This window comes from Silurus meridionalis, chromosome 11 (assembly GCF_014805685.1).
Source record: "Silurus meridionalis isolate SWU-2019-XX chromosome 11, ASM1480568v1, whole genome shotgun sequence".
Taxonomy (NCBI): Eukaryota; Metazoa; Chordata; class Actinopteri; order Siluriformes; family Siluridae; genus Silurus; species Silurus meridionalis.
In genome coordinates, this window is record NC_060894.1 from 7,035,222 (window position 1) to 7,058,013 (window position 22,792).

Genomic DNA, 22,792 nt, shown 5'->3' on the forward strand with positions numbered 1-22,792 from the left:
TGTCCTTGTCTGTAATGATTATGACAACTCTGCACTTTGACAGTGTTTTGAATTTAACTGGATCTAATTAACAATAAAACGCCAAAAAGTGACACCAGACACCGTTGTCAGCACACCTTCCAAAATCCGAGAGACTAAAGGAAAAAAAAAAAAAACACTGTTTGTTTGCCAACACAACTTAATTTCCCTGCTAATTTGATGAGACAACCTCAAAGTAAAAACAAATAGGGACAAAACCCCACTTCCTTGTGGCGATGTAATTGCAGAGGCCATTGTGCATTTATCCAAATGAGTCCCTAATTGCCACATCTGTTAACCTGTTAAAGAGGTTGCACATCTGCTAATTGGCACAAACAGGTAGCAGATGTACTCTTCACTGCTGGGCATCTGCAATTAAAAAATGAGATCCCAGTGAGCATTGATTAAACACTGTGAGGGGGGAGATGAATGAGAATATTTTAGCACGTCTGAATTGAAACATGTGCTTGGTAAATGTATTTATGCATCTTTTTAATTCTGGTAGAGCGGATTCTTTAGGAGGATACAGACATAATCCGACATTGGGATTAGAGATTAAACATAGAAGAAACAGCACTGTGTTCTATTTAAATGATAGAAGATTTCCATAATAGCTATGTTTGGCAGAAAAAACTAAAACAATAACAAACCAGATGTACAATAATCATTTTAATTCATTTACAAAAATCAGTAATCTGATATGATATATACATAAACAAAGGGAATACTATGCTCATATTCATTAATGTCAATCAGGTTTTTTTTTTGTTTTTTATTTGAGCCACATACATAAACCTTGTGTTTATGAAATATATTGCACTTTCACATGCTTCTCAGCCACTACATAAATCACAATTAGCTCTTTATAGAGACATAACAGCACTGCAGATAAAGCAAAAAACATTTTCTCTGTCATATTCTCATGCCCTGTTTTTAAACTCACTTTGTTCAGGGGGAGTGTTTGGAAAAAAAAGACCTGTGCAAATAAAGCTTGAGTAACTTTAAACAGTCACCAAAAAAAGAACATGTCGGCTATGCAGATTTGTGCATATTACTAAATGTATCTGATACGAATATAGATTAAAAACAACAATCTTCAGGTTACCCATTCAAGGCATTTTTGGAAATAAATAAATCTGACTTAAGTCAAAGTCAAAGCCTATTACAAAAATAAATCATAAATCAATAGAAATTATTATTAAATACAGCTAATCCATGGGATATAACACTAGTGCACAATAAAAAAATATCTCCAAACCATCCTGTATGAAGCTGCACAAAAAAGGTTCAAGAGGTCATCCATTTCTCCCAGACTTCAGATTAATATATCTGTAACACACACACAAACACACATATACATAATAAATTCAATAATATAATAACATAAATTCAAATGCTAAACTGTTTTGTTATGGAACCCATAATTTTTTTTAACAATAACTTTCAATATAATATTCCTTCTGATTTTAAACATTTTGACAGCAACTTTAATGAAGTGGTTTCTGTTTTGGTTACTCCTTGGTCACACCCATTAGATCTTTGCCTATGCTTGAACAAATCTCAGGTTTCAGTCATCACAACCTGCATCACAGATTTGTGTCTATATGCACATACACATACAATCCAACATTCAGGAAAAGGAAGCAGGGTTAGAAAGCTACTATATTTAGAAGAAATCCTGAGAAATCTTCTGTTTCTTCAACAATTAAGGTCAAAGCTGATGAGAGCCAGGAGCCAGGCCTAGGTCGAAACCAGTCACGTCACATGGAAATTTTGGAGTATTCAAAATTGGGTTATGCAACCGCTGAAGTCCCATTCAGATTATGCAAATCATCTAGAGAACTGCCATGATTTTTGTTGTGTCTGAGACAGGGTTTTGAGTCTCCAGATCACCTTATTTAAACACAAGCACTTGCTATTAAGCACACAAAATCAGACATTTAATTTTTGGACTGAAGTTGGAAATAGCAAATCTATAAATGTATTAGGTATTTCATATTGACATTAAATAGGTTTTTAAGTGTAAAGTACCCCAAACATACAGTACACTTTAACTATTGTACCCCATGCACTTAACTCTTATGAAACCTCTCAACAATTGCACACGACTTCTATATTAAATCCTCACTCCATACACATAACTCGAATCTGTACACAGTCCGTTTCCCTACACTAGTTCTCAAAGTTTGTAGTGTTCATCTATTTCATGTGATCTTAGACAAACAAGTATGAAATTGCCTACATTATTCATGTCTATAATGAAACCTCAGCTTTTGAACGTACTATGTTCTCACCTTCATTTGCATGTAAATCCAGTCAACAAAGGTGGTCACATTTCCATAAACACCCGGCCGGTTTCTGAGAGCGCAGCCCTGGCCCCAGCTTGTGTCTCCCACCAGCCACCACAGGAAATTCTCTGAAGTGACCAGAGGACCCCCGCTATCCCCCTAAAAATAAACAAAACAACAACAACAAAAAAGAAAATCTATTGTTAAGATTTGCAAGAAGGTTCAAGACATTTTTCTCCACCATTGTGTTATATGTTTCAGACGCTGACCTGGCACGTGTCCACTCCACCATCCAGCGTGCCTGCGCATATCATGGTGTCTGTGATTATGCCGTTATAAACCTGCCGGCTGTTACATACTGTCCTGCTTATAAGTGAGACTTGAGCCTCACGTAACTCATTGGAGGCAGAACCTTGAAAAGAAAATGCATCTTAAGTTTACATCTAGTGTACACAATCGTCTAGTCTTTCTGTAAATCTGATGCTGAGCTCTGCTTCCTACCTTGATTCACAGTTGCCCCCCATCCAGTAACGTAGTATGTTCTCGATGTTGACAAGTCGAGACCGGTGTTTGGCAAGCACACTGGTGCAATGTTGGCTAAATAAGACAAATGAAACAAATACATTTTTGGTTCTGCTTAAACAGACTTCCTGATTTTCCAAAGTAATTACTTCTGTTTTTGCTATCTTAGAATTTTTGTAAATTACTTTAGCTATAAACAATAAACTCTAAACAGTCAGTACCTCAATTGGGACATGACATGAAACTGAAACTTATTACAGATTAACTTTGCTATTTTGAAAAATATCATCAAATAGTATTACGCTGTTAGAAAGAGTGGAAAGAATGAGTCATTTTACTTGTCACATGTACATTACAGCACAGGGAAATAATTTCTTGGCATATCCCAGCAATGTTAGGAAGCTGAGGTCAGACATGAGACAGTGCCCCTAGAGCATAGAGGGATAAGGGTCCAAGGGTGACAGCTTCGATATACGGGGCGTTAACCCCCGACCTTCCGATCAGTAATCCAGAGCCTTGACCACTGAGCTACCACTTCCTTGTGTATACCACACCAGTATATACTTTATTTTGTTAAATAAACCTTTTTATCTGTTTATAATTACAATTATATAAGTCCTGATAAATTATATTTAACTGTAACATAGAAATAATAACAATAATATAAACCTATTAAATAGACTGCTGCCAGAGATGTTGTGGCAACAGTTCAGGTAGAAACCATGATATGACACACTATATGGACAAAAGTGTGTGGACACCTAACCATAAGATTGGTATGTGATTTTTAAATATACATTCCACTTTTAGTCTCCTATTTGTGGGAGACTAAATATATAACCTCTACTTTTATGGTAAGATGGTCCACTAGATTTTTGAATCTGCTTGTGGAGATTTGTGCTTATTCAGCCACAAAGAGATTAGTAAAGTCAGGTACTGATGCAGGATAAAGAGGCCTGGGTACCATCAGCATTATGATTCATCCCAAATGTTTTCAGTAGGATTGGAGTTCTCAAGCGGGAGACCTTTCACTCCAATATTTTCATGGAGCTGGCTTAGTGCACAGGGCATTATCCTGTAACAGGTTTTCGTCTCCTAGTTAAAGTGAAGAGAAAATGTAATGCTACCCCATCCAATGACATTGTATACAATTATGTGACTATAAACTTGTGGTAAAGGGTAGGGAAAGAAACAAATATCGCTTGAAAAGTCAGGTGTCCTAATACTTTTGTCCGCATCTTATTTTTTAGGATCACATTTCCTAGTTCTTCTTGTTCCTCATGTAACTTACACGACATTCGGAGCGGTGACCACAGTTTCATCAGCGCAATATCATTGTTATTGTTATCAGGGTCATAGCCAGGGTGGGCAATAACCTGAATGACAGAGTTGCCGATGGAGGAAGACATCTGGGTCAGGGTCAGAAACCCTGCAAACACCTTCCACTGACTTGGAGATGAAAATCTGCAAAATGGCAAAAGGACGTCGCTGAGTATGAGCAGAATAAAAAAAATTTCAAACAAAGAATCTCACATGAGCTTACGTCTGAACGCAATGAGCAGCTGTGACTATCCACGATGGAGTGATGATGGATCCTCCGCACATGTGGCTCCCCATGGCCTGCAGACTGACCTGCCAGGGCCAGCGCCCCAAAGTGTTTACTGTAACCCCTCCGACAATGCGCACTCCAGGGACAAGAGAGGATCCACAACCTACAGCACAACACAACAGCATAACTTGCTGTGGGGTTAATGTGATTTTACTTTGGTTAAATTATGTACTTTTTTTGGGTTTGGTCAGCATTTTTGATTAGTTCAGCTTTTAGTACTTTGTGCTGACTACTCAGAATTTTTCTCTACAGGAAGTTCGGTTTTTCACATCCCACTAATTCCTGGTGTGACTGGAGTAAAGGTAACCTTCACCAGAGTGAAAAAATATTTAGCTAATTATTTACCGATGCATTTCAAGGTCACTGCTGTATTTGTTGGGCAGCTCGAACTGGAAGGAGAAGCAAATCAATAAATCAGTTTTTATAAAAAAATAAATAAAAGCATTTTATTATTATTATTATTATTATTATTATTATTATTATTATTACTATTATTATCTTTTTGTTTGAAGGGACATTTTTATGCTGCCACATCCAATGACATCCCATACAATTGTGGGACAACAACTTTGTGTCCCATACTGTCGATATAGATCACATTTAGTAATAATAATAATTATTATTATAATATAATAATTAAAAATATATATAATAATATATTTAAAATCATACTTGAATACTGACTTTCATTTATATACATTTGTATTCATTTTTTAAATGTTACTGTAATAGCGATGTAATACTTATTCAAATCAAAACATTCTAAAATAAGTAAGCAATAATAAATAAGTAATAATGGGCTGCATGAATAAATCTGAATTACAGCACCTGTCTACTGTCTGTTGCTTATTTGTAGTTTTCTAGGTTTTATTTGGTCAGATAGACAGTCCATGATCATCATTGATTTATGGCTAATTAATGATGGTAATGATTGTTTACCCATCAAACATTTCTGATTTTGTGCAAATTTCTTCTGGTTAAAATCCGAATATAGAAACACTTAAGAATATTCAAAGCTCTACAGATACAGATAATGTACTTAAGCATTTGGACAAGATACATTTCAACAACTTAAGTGAATTATGAATTTAACAACAAAAAAAAAGAATAGAGTATATGAGTAATTGTATTTTAAAATGAAAAACAGACCTGTCAGAGAGTGAGTCGTGTACAGACTCAGCACTGTATGCATTTGAGAAATCAGATTTGAGGATCATGTAGCCGTCTGCTGAGCTCAAGCTTGGATTTATTGTCCCATAGCTAACATAGTCAGAACTAAAAGAAGAACAAAAACAATTACATCATGTTATTCCTAAAGACATTTTCTGCCCAAGGTTAAATACAGATTGCTAAAGACTTCAGACACACCATTATTTTATTACATTTTTTTAGAGGTGGCAGTGTAATGACACATAACAGGAAGTAAACCATTTATCCTACCTGGAGTAACCAATCTGTTGGCACACCTGCTTCCCAATGGTGTTGTCCCATCTGTCTGAACACACTGCCTTCCACTTTTGGTCTTTGTTTGAAAAGCTTTGCAGCATGAGATTAGAACCGTAGAAGCGAACTAAGAAAAACACACATTTTATCATTTGTGGAACTTGTCTCCACATAAAACCATTTTTAGTGTTAAATATCAGACATACAGCACTGGGCCTCGTCCTCGCCCGCTGGACAATCCGTTTGTCCATTACACCACTGCCATGAGCGCACACACATGCTGCTCTGTCCACATCTCCGCCCCATCACACACGCGCTGAACACTGGTTTCAACACACAGACCATGCTTATCAGAACATCTCTGAACTACTCAAAAAAAAGCTAATTCTCAGCTGACAAACCTATTACTTACAGAAGTACCAGATCAACACAGCTGCTACTGCCAAGATAATGAGGACGATGATAACAACTGCTGCCGTTATACATAGACATCGACTTCTGCTGGCTTGAATGGGAAACAAAAGTGTTATATTAACCTGAGACCCACTTTCAATTTACTCAAAAAGAAAAAAGCACACTGAAGCTTTATATGTTTAGACTTGAGAAGCCATTTTAAAACTTTTTCAATTCATTCATAATGCTATGGGAAATAATCGTGTTTAAAACGATAGGATTCTGTCATTCACACCCTAAAGGTGTAAATATAATTATGCAACTGTGCCATTTGTAAAATGTGCCAGAGAATAAATCAATCTCCTTAATTTGTTTTCTTATATTTTATTAATAGTACATACATTTGACAACTTTCACGAAAAAATTTGATTTTCCAACAGTCCAATCCAAACCAGTTTCCAACATTCTACTAAATCTCCATCAAAATGATAAGCTTAAAATAGTATATTGAATAAAGGCAAATTCATATAGTTCATATATTTTCATACACTATGCAGAATCTACCAAATATTAATAATTAAATAAAAAATTATAATAATTAAAATTCCATTTTGTTTTTTGATTAGTCTATATAACAATAATAACTGAACTGATTTTTTTTTCACAAATTCGGTTTATAGTTTTGCATACTCGATTACATTTACTCTGTGTTGTTAGAATAAGCGGTTTTGTTTTGGCATAGCAAGCAGTCATTCATTCTCAGGAAGGTAACATGATTCATTAAGATCAAGGGGGGTGGGACTTTGAACAGGGTGATTGGTTTAAATTATAATTTTTTGTAAGTGACATACCATATTTTACCATATTAATAAACTGACTACCTCTGCTATGTGCTATTTTGCATATTCTGAATGGTGTATGTAAATGTATGAAAAACAATTCCATAAAAATGTTGAGGTACATACAGTAGCACTTCCCTGTGTAAATACATGAATGATGCTATTAACAGGTTTAAAAATGAACCAAAACTACACCATTACTGTTGGTTACCTTTTTGTGTTGATGGGGTATAAGGAAGTCCGGCTGTGACAGTATAGTGTGTATTGATGGGTGCTTGTACAGGTGCAAGTGCAGGTGTGCGTGGGAAGTTGGAGTACAGAGGTACGGAGGGATAATACGGCGGCGGATATTCAGGTGCTTGTGGCGGCGGTCTTTCTTCTTCATACTGAAATCCGTAGTTTACATGAGAAGGGTTGTTATACATCTAAAAGAGGAGATGTAAGAGGAAGTTGGTGCACATTTCAGCAAACGTAATGTGTATAAAACCCACAGAAGCCGTGTGGACAAAGCACCATTTCTGGAATGTGATTTGATAAACAGCCAATGAGTCATATAGAAATACTAAGAAACTCACAAAACTGATTGGACCAGTTTTGTAACAAATGTTCGTAACAGTACACAGTAATACACTGTATAAATACCCGAGGTGTGTTGTTAAACAAATATAAAGAGCACTGATGTATGGACTTCCCTGGAAACCGGGTGTCCAAGCAAAAGCTAATCATTAACTTAATTTAGTAACTAAGTAAACTGAGCACTGCATTGTGCTCCAGTACTATGCTTTGTTCTTCAGTGTACCCTGGTTTAACCACAGTGCTTCTGAATTCTTAGTTCTAATTGATCAGTTGTTGATTAAGAATAAATGAAACAGAAGAAAGATAAAGCATCGCAACTCTCACACAGCATGTCTGTTTGATCATTTATAGCTACATTTAATGCTGTGTAACATCTGTAAGACAAATTACTGCCTGTTTCAGTACATAAGCTTAGGGAAACTGTAGATACTTTAATGAAATGATTATTTAACATTAATGGTAACAGTCTCTGCTATTAGAACCAACTTTTTTTTTAACTAGAATGACTTCTACTGTTTGTTGTGTCTCATGAAACATAACAAGCTGAAAGACAGAGAAAAGAATTGAGAGACTTATGAGGGAAGGCCTGTTAATAGCTGTTATAATGCCAGGGAAAATAGGAGTTTTTTTGTGAAAAATTACGACATTTTCCACAGTAAATAGGAATGCTATTACTGGCAAATGTCTGTTCTATAAGTAGAATAAAACTCAGCTGTTACTAAAAAAAGAATAAACTTTAGGTTTATTGATAGCATGTCTTTAAGTGTTTTATTTCTTATTCTTATGTGAAGAACAGACATTAAAATTACATATTATTTATTGAACTTTACATGAAAAATTAATAAAAGTGAAAGGACACTAGTAATCAATAGAATTACCTGTTTTAGTGTTACACTGGTAAATGGACCTTCATCATATTCATATATTATTACAAAATAATAACTAATTTTGTTTTCTAATTAATGTATCCAGGCTGAACAACCACCATATAAAACACTAGCAGAAAAAAATGATGATGATCAGGTGATCAGGAATGTCTCTTTTCTGTCATGTTTACATTGCTGACTCCCTCTGACTCATCCACATTAGCCCCGTACTTCTTGTTGCCATCTGCCCTGTTTATTGTTAGCGATGTATGCTAGCCTACGTCCGTAGTGTGTGAGAGCCAGGCAATGATACACCAGTGGTAGATTGAAAAAGCCACACTATGACAAGAAATAGGTTGATAATAAAAAAATAATAATAATATTCCCTACTTACACCCGGATAACACTGTACCATGTCCTTAAACATTTAAGTAACAATACAATTCTCTCTCACTGTCACCCCTCTACTCTCCTTCTCTCTCTCACTCTCTTTGTCGAGTTAAACATGCTTTTGAGGTACTGGTAGCCAGTGCTCCTGTCCGTTTATTCTCTTTGGATCTGCCTGATTCTTCCTGACATTGTACCTCTGGATAGAGTTCTCTTCAATTGGAGACCACTCTGTGCAGCTGACGATGGTTCCACATGAACAGTCTGAAGATCCATGAATTTACTGAGCAAGTCAAGAACTATGAGGATATGTTTGGACTGTGATATCATCAGTCTGTTACAATGGCTCAGGACTGCAGATAGCATGAACAGTTCTGTATCCTGGAGCTATAATGAATGGACAATTGGTGTCAACCAGATAAGGATGGGTTTCCTTTTGAGTCTGGTTTCTCTCTCATACCATCTCAGGGAGTTCTTTGCCACAGTACCCACTGGTTTGCTTATTAAAGATAAACTTATAATAAACAGACACTATAGGCACTAAACTTTTACAATCCACTTTATAAACTCTGTGTCTCTGTAAAGGTGCTTTAGAATAATAACCATTGTTAAAAGTGCTGTACCATGCCCAGGATCTACCAGATCTATGCCCACTACGGAGAGATAATCGTGTTCAGTCAGACATACTTTGTAAAGATAACAAGTGGATTGAAACAAAATAAATAAAATCACTTAATGCCAATGGTTATTCTTATTCAGCTTTTATATTTTATTTCCACACAAGATTTTTTATTCCTAGTTATCTACAATAATCCAAGACATGCAAAAATGTAACATGTCTTACATGATCGTGGACATTTGGTGAAAATAAAATGTTCCGAGCAAAGTGTTCCTTTAACAATTCACCTACTACATAACACACCTAAGTAACAAATATACATCTCCAAACATAGTTAAAGAAAAAAAGGTAAATAGTTTCTGGTGTAACAGCCCTATACCAGAGGTATATACTTTCCTGCTTCTGTATATATTTACAAAACTAATATCATTGAATGGACAAAAACCTTTTTACCTTTGAGACCTGTTGCTTCTCTCGTGGTTCCTCCCTTCTGACCAGCGTTCGTTTCCTCCTCTCTTATTCTGTGTCCACCTTTCTTGTATTACTGGTAATGAACAGCCACAGGACACACCCTTTTTCCCTACACACATGGGCCTATTAGGCCTCTTACTTCCCTTAACCCAATTTCCTGATTGTCAGGAGTGTTTCAGAGGCGTATAACACTGCAAGTGTGAAAACAACAGAAAGGATGTGTTTGCATTTCTGATACTCCTGATACGTCTGTGTCCTTTTGTTCGTGCGTTTGTTATTCAAACAAGATTCAGCCGAGAGTGATAAAGTGAGGTGAGATCGAAAGAGAGAGTGAGAGAAAAGAGAGCATGAGAAAAAAGAGAACATGAGAGATTCACAGTCAGGTTATAGAATTGTTTGTTTCTGCTTTTAGTGAGAAGTTTGAAATGTGTTGCCAGGATCTTTTTTAGCAGGGTTGAAAAAATGAACAATTCTAAGTGCAATGTGTTTATTTGAATTTAAATATAACAAATGGAAACCCCCAAGGTATTTCCTTGTTCCCTCCAAACACCAGGAACTGCCTAATTTAGATGGTGTGTGTGTGTGTGTGTGTGTGTGTGTGTGTGTGTGTGTGTGTGTGTGTGTGTGTGTGTGTGCGTGTGTGTGCGTGTAGCTAAGCTCAGCTGGTTAAACAGTCTCAAATTGCACTCCAAAGCTCTGCATTTTTGTGGACTTTGTCATGTCAAACCTGCACCTATTAACACTAGCGGTCTTCCTTGCTGCCTAAAGACAGATGCTTAGAGATGAAAAGAACACCACACATTAATCATTTATTAGATTTTACATTGAGCTTAGAATTTATTAGTTACTAGTTGTGTGCATCTGAGTTTTGGTCAGTATAGCTACAGAAACTCAGTATACACAGTACTCGTGAGAGCATATTTTTAAAAAGTAAAATAATTGTTATATTTTAGACACCCCAAGTACTGTCTGTGCGATTTATTCATGACTCCATTTAAAACACAGTTTGAGAGTCATTTATCTGAGAATAATCCATGAATAAGCTTTACTTGATTTCATTTAACAATAAAACCCAGCAAATCAACGCTTTCATTCAGTAACATTTATCTGAGGGTTAGGAGTCACTGAGAGAAGCGTTCATGTTAGTGTTATCTGTATCAAATGTCGACTTTGCACTGATTTTATTACAAAAAAACCCAAAACGAAAACAGGGAAAAAAAACTTTGGCTTTGTTAAAAAAATTCACAAACTGCATGCTGTATCATGCTGTCTCTCTCGCGCTCCCTCTCAAACACACACACACACACACACACACACACAAACAGACGCTAAAAAGCTCTGACACACCATATTATTTATAATATGACAAAAGTGCAAGAAAGGTTTGTGTATATACAGTGAGCAAAAAAGTATTTAGTCAGCCACCAATTGTGCAAGTTCTCCCACTTAAAAAGATGAGAGAGGCCTGTAATTTTTTATCATAAGTACACTTCAACTATGAGAGACAAAATGAGAGGAAAAAAAATCCTGAAAATCACATTGTCTGATTGTTAAAGAATTTATTTGCAAATTATGGTGGAAAATAAGTATTTGGTCACCTACAAAAAAAATTCTGGCTCTCACAAACCTGTAACTTCTTCTTTAAGAGGCTCCTCTGTCCTCCACTTGTTACCTGTATTAATGGCACCTGTTTGAACTCATTATCAGTATAAAAGACACCTGTCCACAACCTTAAACAGTCAGACTCCAAACTTCACTATGGCTAAGTCCAAAGAGCTGTCAAAGGACACTAGAAACAAAATTGTAGACCTGCACCAGGCTGGGAAGACTGAATCTGCAATAGTTAAGCAGCTTGGTGTGAAGAAATCAACTGTGGGAGCAATTATTAGAAAATGGAAGACATACAAGACCACTGATAATTTCCCTCCATCTCGGGCTCCACACAAGATCTCACCCCGTGGGGTCAAAATGATCACAAAAAAAAAAAAAAGAGCTGGGACCAAGGTAACAAAGGCTACCATCAGTAACACACTACACCGCCAGGGACTCAAATCCTGCAGTGCCAGACGTGTCCCCCTGCTTAAGCCAGTACATGTCCGGGCGCGTCTGAAATTTGCTAGAGAGCATTTGGATGATCCAGAAGAGGATTGGGAGAATGTCATATGGTCAAATGAAACCAAAATAAAACTTCTTGATAAAAAATCAACTTGTCGTGTTTGGAGGAGAAAGAATGCTGAGTTGCATCCAAAGAACACTTTACCTACTGTGAAGCATGGGGGTGGAAACATCATGCTTTCAGGCTGTTTTTTTGCAAAGGGACCAGGATGACTGATCCGCAAAAAGGAAAAAATGAATGGGGCCATGTATCGTGAGATTTTGAGTGAAAACCTCCTTCCATCAGCAAGAACATTGAGGATGAAACATGGCTGGGTCTTTCAGCATGACAATGATCCCAAACGCACCGCCCAGGCAACGAAGGAGTGGCTTTGTAGGAAGCATTTTAAGGTCCTGGAGTGGCCTAGCCAGTCTCCAGATCTCAACCCATAGAAAATCTTTGGAGGGAGTTGAAAATCCGTGTTGCCCAGCAACAGCCCCAAAACATCACTGTACTAGAGGAGATCTGCATGGAGGAATGGGCCAAACTACCAGCAACAGGGTGTAAAAACCTTGTGGAGACTTACAGAAAACGTTTGATCTCTGCCATTGCCAACAAAGGGTATATAACAAAGTATTGAGATGGGGAGATTTTTTTTTCTTATTTTATCTCTCATAGTTGAAGTGTACCTATTAATAAAATTACAGGCCTCTCTCATTTTTTTAAGTGGAAGAACTTATTGGTGGCTGACTAAATACTTTTTAGCTCCAATGTATTGCCTTAAAATATTGCCATTTGAAAAAAATATTATTTATTTTTTAACATTATATATAAGAATATATATTCTAAATATAATTACTTTCCTAGTAATTCAGCTAGGCTGGTGGCTTTCCTAAATTGTTTTATTTCATTCTGGTTAGTTTTTTTTTTTTCTCCATCCATAATAGTCTTTGTAAATAGAGAAAAATCTATGTTCAAATGTTTTTTTTTTTTTATATTATTATTATTATTATTTTGATTTGTTCATGAAAAGAGATTGTAATTGTTGGAGAAGTGCAGTCATATAAAAGGAATAGAACACAATACAACACCTAGAAGTGTTGTAATTGGAAAACATCAGGGTGTTTACTGTAGCCTCACTATAATTAAATATTTTTATATTAATTACCAACATAAAGAATTTTTATACTTTAGATAATGTTTAACATTGTGTTGTACTCTCATTTTAGATTTGATTTGATTTGATTAGATTAGATTGTCATGGTGCAAAGTGTAAACTGAAGAAATACAATACATTTATTTACTCTTGTGTTTAACTAACAGTAATTTACTGTTAAATCCACATAATGTTTTGTTATATTTATTTTAAATCAGATTGTTGTTTTATTGGTCCCACATTTTATTTAATTATTTTTTATTTGACAAATGACAAAACAGGCTTGCATTTTTTCAAACTTTTCACTGATCTGAATTGCTTTAAGAGTAATAATCACTGAACAATGCTATACAATATAATATATTTTATTGTACTGATTCAGGTGACAAATATTAGCATATGGAATTCTTCTAGATGTTTATATGATGCGTAAAATATGAAATGTAATAAAATATATAGTCTAGTGTTAAAGTGGGATAACTGTGTGCTTACAGCATACATAGGGTAAAGAGTATATATATAAAACCCTTCTCTGGTAAATGATCTTCTGTCTTCTGTCAACAGGTTCTATAACCAGATTTGGGGAAATGTAATTATGTTACATAAGTGGGTGGGGTTAGCAGCACTGCTTGTTACTGATTGGCTCTGTGTGTACTGTGTATCACACCTGCAATCCTTATACCCAAACATTCCGGTACTCTTTCTCTCAGATCATGTACAATAACAGTGTGGTTATGTTCGCTGTTATGAATAGTAACATTATGACACTGTTAATTCATTTAAACTTAGTAGCCGCATACCAGGAAGTGTGTATTTCCTTCTAATGGGATGCCAGTAAATAAACACTCCCATAAACTTTAATGATTTTGGTGGAGACATTGTGGACCTAGAGGAAACCAGGACAGACCACAATGATAAAAAATGCCAGACACTAACATAAGCGCAGGGCCCTGGAGTAGTGAGGTGACAACATAATTCATTGTTTTTACCTAAAAAGAAGTTCACTGTAGATTACTGTCAGCAAGGCCTCTAACACTCTGAACTACTTAATAATGAAAAGATAACATTGTCAGTTTTACTAGATTGGTTAATTTTTTGGGAAAAATAAGACTTTGAAGACAAGAACATCTCTCTCTCTCTCTCTCTCTCTCTGTCTTCATGTCAACAACGCTCACAAATTGCTGTTCAAATACACCAGCGCTACACTAAGACACTACAAGTGATAAACTGTAACTCTTTACCTTGATCATAAAAAGGATTCCTAATGAATAAATGAGTAAGTTGTAGAGCAATGTAGCGCCTACTGCTGGCCAACATGTGGAACTGCAACAATTATGAGTTAAGGACTGTTATGTGAATGGAATTTCAAATCTTTTCAGCAAGTCAGACCATTTGACTCACCAAGAAGATTCAAATTTACAAGCAATAAAAACTGACCATATGATCCGATCTCTTAAAATGATTCTCCGTAAGAACGACTATAATATTTTCTATCATTCTTCTTTGCTGAACTATACCTAAAGCACTGTAATATCACATATTCCTCTCCCAACTTAGAGCCGAATCATGAACAACGGTCATATCATTAATAACAGCTGGCTTATTCAAGCTCACATACAACTCGTTGCTATTTTTTTCATAAACCGAACAAAGATACAATATTGCTGATATTAATTTTTATTCTTCTTTGCCAAGATGTGGCTGAGATATTATTTACGACTCGGTTCACCAAGAGGATCCGACTAAAGTACAAGATTTATCTCACTAATAAAAGTTTATTTTTTATTTATTTTTTGGCTGCCAAGTGGCTCTTTAATGCTATATATTCTCGAGTGTTTAATACATCTTACTTTCTTGACATGATAATACCAAAATGAATCCTTTTCTTTTTTATTCACTGGATCAGGAATTAAAAAGGGTTGCCAATTTTTGTTTTGTTGGATTGTTAAAGCCAGGTTTGGTTTAAAACCTGGTGCCCTCTTGAGGTTTACACTGACTAGAACACAAAAATGTTTAGTTCCATTTACTTTTTAATGGATTAATGCAATTAATATGTTGATTTTTTTTTTTTTTTATTTCAAAAATTGCTGTAATTCAAAATGAAAACCATCGAAGGCTTTGGCCAGCATTAAGCGTGTCTGCTCTTGTGTGTTTAATACATTCTACTTTTTGGACATACTGATGCCAGAATTAAGCTTTTTCCATTTTATTCACTTTATCAGCCACTACTTTATCAGGCCATTTATTTATTTATTTATTTCATATTTTGATGTTTGTTGGCTGTATGAAGAGTTTAATGTTAAATACAGGCTAGATTGTGCCCTCTTGTGGATTTTACTGACTAGAGCACAAAATAAAATATTTATTCATTGTATTAAACCATTTGAATGTTGTTTTGTTTTTTGTTTTTACTGACATATCATAAATAAACTATAGTTGTTTTCAGTATTCACAATGCCTTTTTGTATTTGCTAACTTCCTGTGGTTAAAACTGTGAAATATACTGTATAATTTGACTCACCAGTAGGAGCCAATTCACTGATTCCTTCAGCGGCCAAACAACTTATTGCTGGGGCTTTTTCTAATTCATAAAACTATGCTATATCTCACAAAAGTGAGTAAACCCCTCACATAGATTCACTGTCCTCTGAAAATAACTCAACATACATCCATGCAAATCCACATCCTATTGATCATGTTTCTGTCATGGCAATGAACACGCTGAGGATTTAAGAATTTAAATTGTTGCTCTCCACAAAGGTGGCTGAGGCGATAAGAAAATCAGTAACACCCTGAAACTGAGTTACGGTACAGTGGCCAGAGTTATATAGAGGTTTTTCAAGAAGGGTTCCACTCTGAACAGACCTCGCAAGGGTCGATCAAAGAAGTTGAGACGCATGATTGCTGACAGCATTGTTTTAGAGGTTGCAGAAGCAGAAGGGCCACGCACTTCAACAAGTTGGTTTGCACAGTTGTCGCCCCAGAAGGAAGCCTTTTCTGAAGTTTAGTTTGCTGAAGACAACCTGTCCAAGAGCATAAATTACTGCAAGCATGTCCTGTAGTCTGATGAAACTATGATAAACTTGTTTGGCTCAGATGGTATCCAGCTGTGTGGTGATGCGCTAGTGAGGAGCACCAAGAAAATTGTGTCTTGCCTACAATCAAACATGGTGGTGGTGGTAGCATCATGGTCTGGGGCTGCATGAATGCTGTTGGTACTGGGGAGCTGCAGTTTATTGAGTAAACATGGTTTCCAACATGTACTGTGACATTCTGAAACAGCTTCCCGTCAGAAACTGTCGAAACAGTTTTTCAACATAATAACGACCCCAATCACAACATTAAGATGTCAAGTGCCTTGCTGAGGAAGCTGATGGTGATATAGCTAAAAGCGGAAGGTAGAAAAGCACCATGTGTCTAATATCCAGCAGCTCTGTAATGTCATTATGGAAGAGTGGAATGAATGGTGTATTCCATGTCCAGGAAGATTAAGGCAGCACTAGATAACAATTGTGTTCACACTAAATATTGACACTTTGCACAGTTATGACGTGCTCAGGGTGTACTCACTTTTGTTGTTAGTTATTTAGACAATAATGGCTGTACGTTGAGTTATTTTCAGAGAATAGTAAATCTGTACAAACTGCACATCAACTACTCTGTGAGATACTGTGCTTACAAGACCACTAGCTCTTTTTTTTTTTACCATACTACAGCTAAAACTGTGAAACCCCTTTCATAAGTAAAGTACATAAATGAAAAGAAGGCAATGACAAGGACATTAACTCTGGAAATGACTCGGCTCTTGAGTCGACTCTTTACAGACACTTTTTACTCACAGCTCAAAGGAGTTATCCAATATTTTAACATAAAAACATCTATACATTGAAGGCAGATTTTCAAACTTATGTTTGAATTTGCAGAAATTTTCAGGGTTAAAAATATCTAGTTCATTCATAAATTTTGTCAAACTTCATGGTATTTTGCTAATTATCACAATTTGCTCTCTAGCTTTTTATTAGTTGAAGTGGTTTTGTTTTGTTTAAACATAACTCATTCAAAAAGTGCACATTTTTAAAAAAGATTTAACCATGCAACATAAAACATAACTGCATCATGTTATACTCTACATCAGGGTTGCCCAATACGTCGATCGCAAAGTTAGTGAGTGTAGATCGCGTGACATTTAAAAAAAATAGATATTTATTTATGCATTTTTATAGTAGGTAGATTACATGCTGTAGCTCGCATGCTGAAAAAGTGTGATCATGTTATGATATGAACTATAGAATTCAACATGAATAGATCATGTTCCTTCGGTTTCTAAAAGTGACTTTAAAAAAAAGGTCTTAAAAAAAAAAAAAAAAAAACCCAACAATTAATGACCTTTTATTGCATCAGCATTTTTTAAATAACCTCTACACCGGAAAACACAATCAGACTCTTTAAATAAAGCTAATCTTAAATATATGTTACTTGATGAAGAATTTCAAATGTTCGACAAAAACAAAAAGACAGATTAAATATTTCTCTGATGCTGACAGAGGGAGTGACCTATTCTGGAGTGATTGTAACCGTATAGAGTTGGAGTTGTACTGTCTGGTAATTTGACCTGTCGATGTTAAATTGAAAAAGAGCTCAACAGATCTACAGCTACAGTTTCTGGATGAGAACAGACGAGGCTCCGCCCCCACCATTGCAAATGCCCGCCAGGCCGTATTGCCCAGGCTGCAGATGGTGCACCATGTGTCCGACTATCCTCGTCCCAGACATTCTTAGGGGAAAACAAATAATAACAGGAATGAGAGTTAAGATAACTGCACCTAAGGCAACACTTTTACTAATTGTGTGACTGCACGTTTGTTTACATTCAGTAAGAATATTGATATACTTTTTGTAACGGATCTGTTATTGTTTGTTGTTATTTACCCAATAGGGTGGCCGAGAGACACTGCACCACCGTTGATGTTCACTTTGCTCGGGTCGATGTCCAGCATCTTAATGTTGGCCAGAACAACCACGCTGAACGCCTCGTTTATTTCCCACATGGCTACATCCTCTTTCTTTACACCGGCCGCGCTCAGCACCTACACCATAATATGACTCAATATACAAAGCTCAGAAACGTGTTCTCTCGACGTGAAAAACAAACAGTTGCTCACCTTGGGTACAGCGAAGGCCGGAGCGATCGGGAAGTCGATAGGAGCCACGGCAGCGTCAGCAAACGCTACGGATTAAATACAGCCAGGTTTAATAAAGAAATGCAGCGCAGTTAACAAAAAAAACTTATTCGAGAGATAACTGTTTTTTATATCCAATTATAAAAAAAGATAGTTTTATTCACTATCAACGTACGACGCTTGAAATCTCACCTGCAATCCTCGCCAGTGGTGTGACGTTAAGTCTCTTTGCTGCGTCTGCGGTCATGAGGACGATCGCAGCCCCGCCGTCGTTCAGCGTGCTAGCGTTAGCTGCCGTCACCGTGCCTGCAAATCAGATACGCCCACAAAAGAGTATTTTGAGAAACAGAATGATAGTATAAAGCATTTTATATCAAATAAGTCAGTTGGTCTGAAATGGAAAAATTATATTTATTACTCAAGTGATGCAGTTTAGTCAAAATTCATACAGTTTAAATTTAGACACATTTTATCAGTATAATTAATCTAATGCAAAAACCAATGAAAAAAATTTCTTACCGTTTTCTTTCTGGAAGACGGTCTTTAGTTTGGGCACTTTGCTAAAATCCACCTTTCTCCATTCTTCATCCTCTTTAACTACAATATCCGGCTTTCCTGGATGAAAAAAAATCATATAGAATAGAATAGAATAGAATAGAATAGAATAGAATAGAATAGAATTTATTTGTCACATTACAGCACAGTGAAATTCATTCTTTGAATATCCTAGCTTGGGGTCAGAGTGCAGGGTCGGCCATGATACAGCGCCCCTGGAGCACAAAGGGTTAAGGGCCTTGCTCAAGGGCCCAAAAGTGAAAGCTTGGCAATACCGGGGCTTGAATATAATTTTACACCATTCATGTAGAACTGTGATAATCAAAATACTTCAAATAACCCAGACATTAAAAACAGACTTGTAATGTCTACAATTAAACAATAAATGTTTCGTTTGCAGAGTTTCCAAATTTTTTTAAATAAAAATATAAATTTTTTTCTAAAATTGAAATTTTGGCCCATCAGTTCCTAGCTTTACCTTTTAACTCCTCGTCCTTAAGGAAATTAATTAAACAGTTTTAACAGAAAGGTCAGTTGTGAATGTAGTTCCACATTATTGGGATCACAATAAATATAAAATAAATAAAAAAAATAATAATTTTATTAGGTCAGCAAATAAAATAAAAATTAGGCCTTTAATAAAAAATGTTATAAAAATGTGCAAGTTGAAGGAAGGATTACATTTATGATGAAAGGATGTGTGGATTTTGGGCGAGTTACCCCGGAGATTATTCAATGTCTATGAAAGCATCATGACGGCACGTTTTTGTACAGTAACCAGCAGGTATGACTGACCCTTCTGAGGGATGCTGACTGGAACCACCTCTTTGGCCAGGATTCCGGACTCCCATGCTGCTTTGCTGCGTGTGTATGAGTTAATTGCATAGGCGTCCTGCTCCTCTCGGGAAATGCTGCTTTTCTTGGCTGTATTTTCTGCACAGTTCCCCTAAACATGAAACACAATCATGATTGGCATGTTTTAAGGTAAACTCAATACAGTTTTTTGTACTAAAACAGGAAGGAAATTACCATGTGAAATTTGTTGTACACATCCGTAAGGCCGTCCTTCACGATGAGGTCCTCCATCCTGACCCCGCCGTACGGAAGAGTCTCTCTCGCCAATATGTAAGGAACCTGAGACATGTTCTCCATGCCGCCTGCTACCATCACATCCTAAAAACGCCCACATTAAATTATCCCTCAGCTTTAAATGAAATATTTTCTTCCATCCATCCAAATATTCAATGACTGATACCTGGTGCCCACACATTAGACTCTGAGCAGCCATCATGATGGACTTCATGCCTGAGGCACAGACTTTGTTAATTGTCGTCGCTGGAGTGGACAGAGGAAGACCTGCAAGATAAAGAGACAAAAATGATCATATATCTTATGACAATATATCATAATAGACATGATGATTGTATTTAGTGGTTTCTATCGTACATACTGTATTTCATGCCACTTTGCTGCAACTGCGTTTCCTTCTGTGCCCCTAACACACCCCCATAATGTTTACATGGTTTATAAGTGTTACTTAAGTGTTACTTAAAATCTCATTGAAACACTCCTATACATGAGGATGTTTAATTCGTTAGGGCCTATCGCTCTTAGTATGAGATTAAACCAAGACAAGGCTGTACAGAGTTCAAGGACTTGACATGTTTTCGTGTTTGTTTGCCCTTTTGTACCACAGTCGTACCAGCGCCGAGAAGTGCTTGTCGTGTTGGAGCTTGCCCTTCACCCGCCTGCAGCACATTGCCCATGTAGACCTCCTTCACCTCCTCTAGTGGAATTCCTGCAAAGACCAGACAACAAATCTCCACCTCAGGCTACACTATAGAGTACGTATCATTCACACGCAACCCCTGAAACAAACACTGCACAACACATGATTGTGTCAATGTTCTATCAGTGAAAATAAGCAGTGTTAGCAGGTGTAAAATATCAGTAGGTCTTTACCTGCCTGCTCGATCGCTCCTTTAATGGCGATAGAGCCCAGCTTGGTTGCAGGAAGCGACGAGAGACTGCCCTTAAACGACCCTATAGGGGTACGGACTGCACTGACAATGACAACTTCCTGTTGGAGTGTAAATATATAAAATATATAAAAACTTTTATAAAATAACTTCAACATCTTTCTATAAAGAGAAGATACATGGTGTGGGTCTGTGGCTTGTTCATGCACTAAAAGTCTGTATTAAAAGACCATTGGAGGGAAAGAAAATAGAAAACAATGTCTATTATAAAATAAAGACGATATAAACAAGAAAGAAAATCGCTACGAGAAGTACAAATTTCATACAAAGTTATGTGGATAATTTAGAGATTTTTTTTAAAGTAATATTTACATAATGTCCATGCAAAATCTAAAGAAAAAATCCCTTTAAAGTCATTTTACTTTCACTCATACAAAAACACTGCATTATTTCTATTATTTATTTACATGCACTATAGGGATAAAAGCATTGGGATACCTGACATTTACAGCCATATGTGGTTCTTCCACAAACTGTTACCACAAATCTGGAGGCGCACAATTGTTCAGAAAGTCTTAATTCATTTTCCTTTCACTTAACTGGGAAACCCAAACCTTTTCTCAGCATGACAATTTCCATAAGCTCCATTAAGATATGCTTTACATGGGTTGGAGTGGAAGATATTCTATAGAGCCCTGACCTCAACCTATTGAACCCCTTGAACTTGATAAATATACACCTTTGGGATGAATTATTATTATAACAGAAAATGGGGATTAAATGTGGAATGAGACGTCCCAAAATTTCTATACAAATCTTATGGCCAGGCGTCCACACACTTTTGTCCATATAGTGTATGTTGGTTGTGTTGAAATGGTAACTGAATGCAAGCATTTTATTTGGTTTAAACCATTAATATTTATCTTATAATTACAGCTGACATTAAGCTCCTGAAAGACTTTTTCAGGAAGAAAAAAAAAACAAAACAGAACAAAACAAAAAATAACTTGGTATCATTTTATGCATTTATATTGACAACTCACATTGAGAGTAGGGCGTGAGGTGTAAGTCCTGGCCACATACTTGTGTGCCTGTGGAAACATATTTCATGCTTTTGGTGAAGACATTTAACATGTAAAATAATGATATATTAAGTGCACAATCAAAAATAATCAATAAAACGAAGCTAGAGCTGAAATGTAATCTCTTTATCTGTTATATATAAACTTTCAGGCCTGCAGCTGCTACAAGACACAGGCTGCATCTCAAACCGCGCTTTCCGCACTGCACAAGTGCACTCTGTGTACCCTGCAGGTCATTTCATTCCAGGCGTATGAAGTGCACCTAACTAGGCATCACAAAGCCGATTGGGATTCAGCCCCGGCTACTAGGGACTTGATTTGGCTGTGGAGGAGTAAAACGACCATGCTAGCTGGCTATACGTGGTGCTGTTGACTCAGGGGGGCGAAAGGAAGGTTCACAGATCGACTGAACTTGCATCCGCTATTTAATTGTTTACTCACCAGCCGCCGGCAGATCTGAGTGCGAGTGCTGAAGAGTGACATCGCGACCACAAAGCGAGTTTCACCTTCACCTCAGTAGGGAAAAAGAGCTTACAGGGAGAACAGCCAATCACGCTGGGAGGTGTGGTGTTGCCGCGCCCCCTTACAAAAACTATGGGTAGTGTAGTTTTCCTACGGATTGCGCTTTGTAGTCATATATACAAGACTTTCTTATAGTAATTCATTTTGGTGTTTGTGGATCATAAGGGATAATGAAATGTGCAACATAAATGT

At 36.6% G+C, this 22,792-nt stretch overlaps 2 protein-coding genes across 3 annotated transcripts; both read right to left on the reverse strand.

Annotated features, from left to right (window-relative positions):
* Nucleotides 1-672: 672 nt before the first annotated feature.
* tmprss2 (transmembrane serine protease 2) lies at nucleotides 673-10,094 on the reverse strand. Of its 2 annotated transcripts, none has more exons than XM_046861118.1 (13): nucleotides 10,014-10,094; nucleotides 7,324-7,537; nucleotides 6,293-6,385; nucleotides 6,087-6,203; nucleotides 5,878-6,007; nucleotides 5,587-5,712; nucleotides 4,783-4,826; nucleotides 4,372-4,540; nucleotides 4,120-4,292; nucleotides 2,808-2,903; nucleotides 2,576-2,718; nucleotides 2,313-2,465; nucleotides 673-1,347 (listed from the first exon to the last, which is right to left on the reverse strand). In XM_046861118.1, the coding sequence occupies exons 2-13, from the start codon at nucleotides 7,535-7,537 to the stop codon at nucleotides 1,339-1,341; spliced, it is 1,467 nt and encodes a 488-aa protein (XP_046717074.1). In that variant the 5' UTR covers nucleotides 10,014-10,094; the 3' UTR covers nucleotides 673-1,338. The 2 variants fall into 2 exon arrangements, with proteins under 2 accessions (XP_046717074.1, XP_046717073.1); XM_046861117.1 differs by having other exon boundaries at nucleotides 2,302-2,465.
* Nucleotides 10,095-17,658: 7,564 nt separating this feature from the next.
* On the reverse strand, nucleotides 17,659-22,654 carry acat1 (acetyl-CoA acetyltransferase 1). Its single transcript, XM_046861120.1, has 12 exons — nucleotides 22,520-22,654; nucleotides 22,040-22,087; nucleotides 20,980-21,097; nucleotides 20,720-20,815; nucleotides 20,273-20,373; nucleotides 20,047-20,190; nucleotides 19,813-19,963; nucleotides 18,982-19,077; nucleotides 18,655-18,768; nucleotides 18,445-18,509; nucleotides 18,212-18,369; nucleotides 17,659-18,056 (listed from the first exon to the last, which is right to left on the reverse strand). Exons 1-12 carry the CDS (start codon nucleotides 22,559-22,561, stop codon nucleotides 17,936-17,938), a joined length of 1,254 nt encoding a protein of 417 aa, XP_046717076.1. The 5' UTR covers nucleotides 22,562-22,654; the 3' UTR covers nucleotides 17,659-17,935.
* Nucleotides 22,655-22,792: the final 138 nt, after the last annotated feature.

Excerpts from the sequence above, each read along its gene's own strand:
- tmprss2 (XM_046861117.1), bottom strand. The coding sequence starts at position 7,537 with ATGTATAACAACCCTTCTCATGTAAACTACGGATTTCAGTATGAAGAA. Across the intron at positions 6,008-6,086 it reads CGAGGACGAGGCCCAGTGCT|TTCGCTTCTACGGTTCTAAT; the intron begins GTATGTCTGATA and ends TGTTTTTCTTAG. Across the intron at positions 4,541-4,782 it reads AGTGACCTTGAAATGCATCG|GTTGTGGATCCTCTCTTGTC; the intron begins GTAAATAATTAG and ends GTTGTGCTGTAG.
- acat1 (XM_046861120.1), bottom strand. The coding sequence starts at position 22,561 with ATGTCACTCTTCAGCACTCGCACTCAGATCTGCCGGCGGCTG. Across the intron at positions 19,964-20,046 it reads TGTACAACAAATTTCACATG|GGGAACTGTGCAGAAAATAC; the intron begins GTAATTTCCTTC and ends TTTCATGTTTAG. Across the intron at positions 18,370-18,444 it reads CGGCCTTCGCTGTACCCAAG|GTGCTGAGCGCGGCCGGTGT; the intron begins GTGAGCAACTGT and ends ATTATGGTGTAG.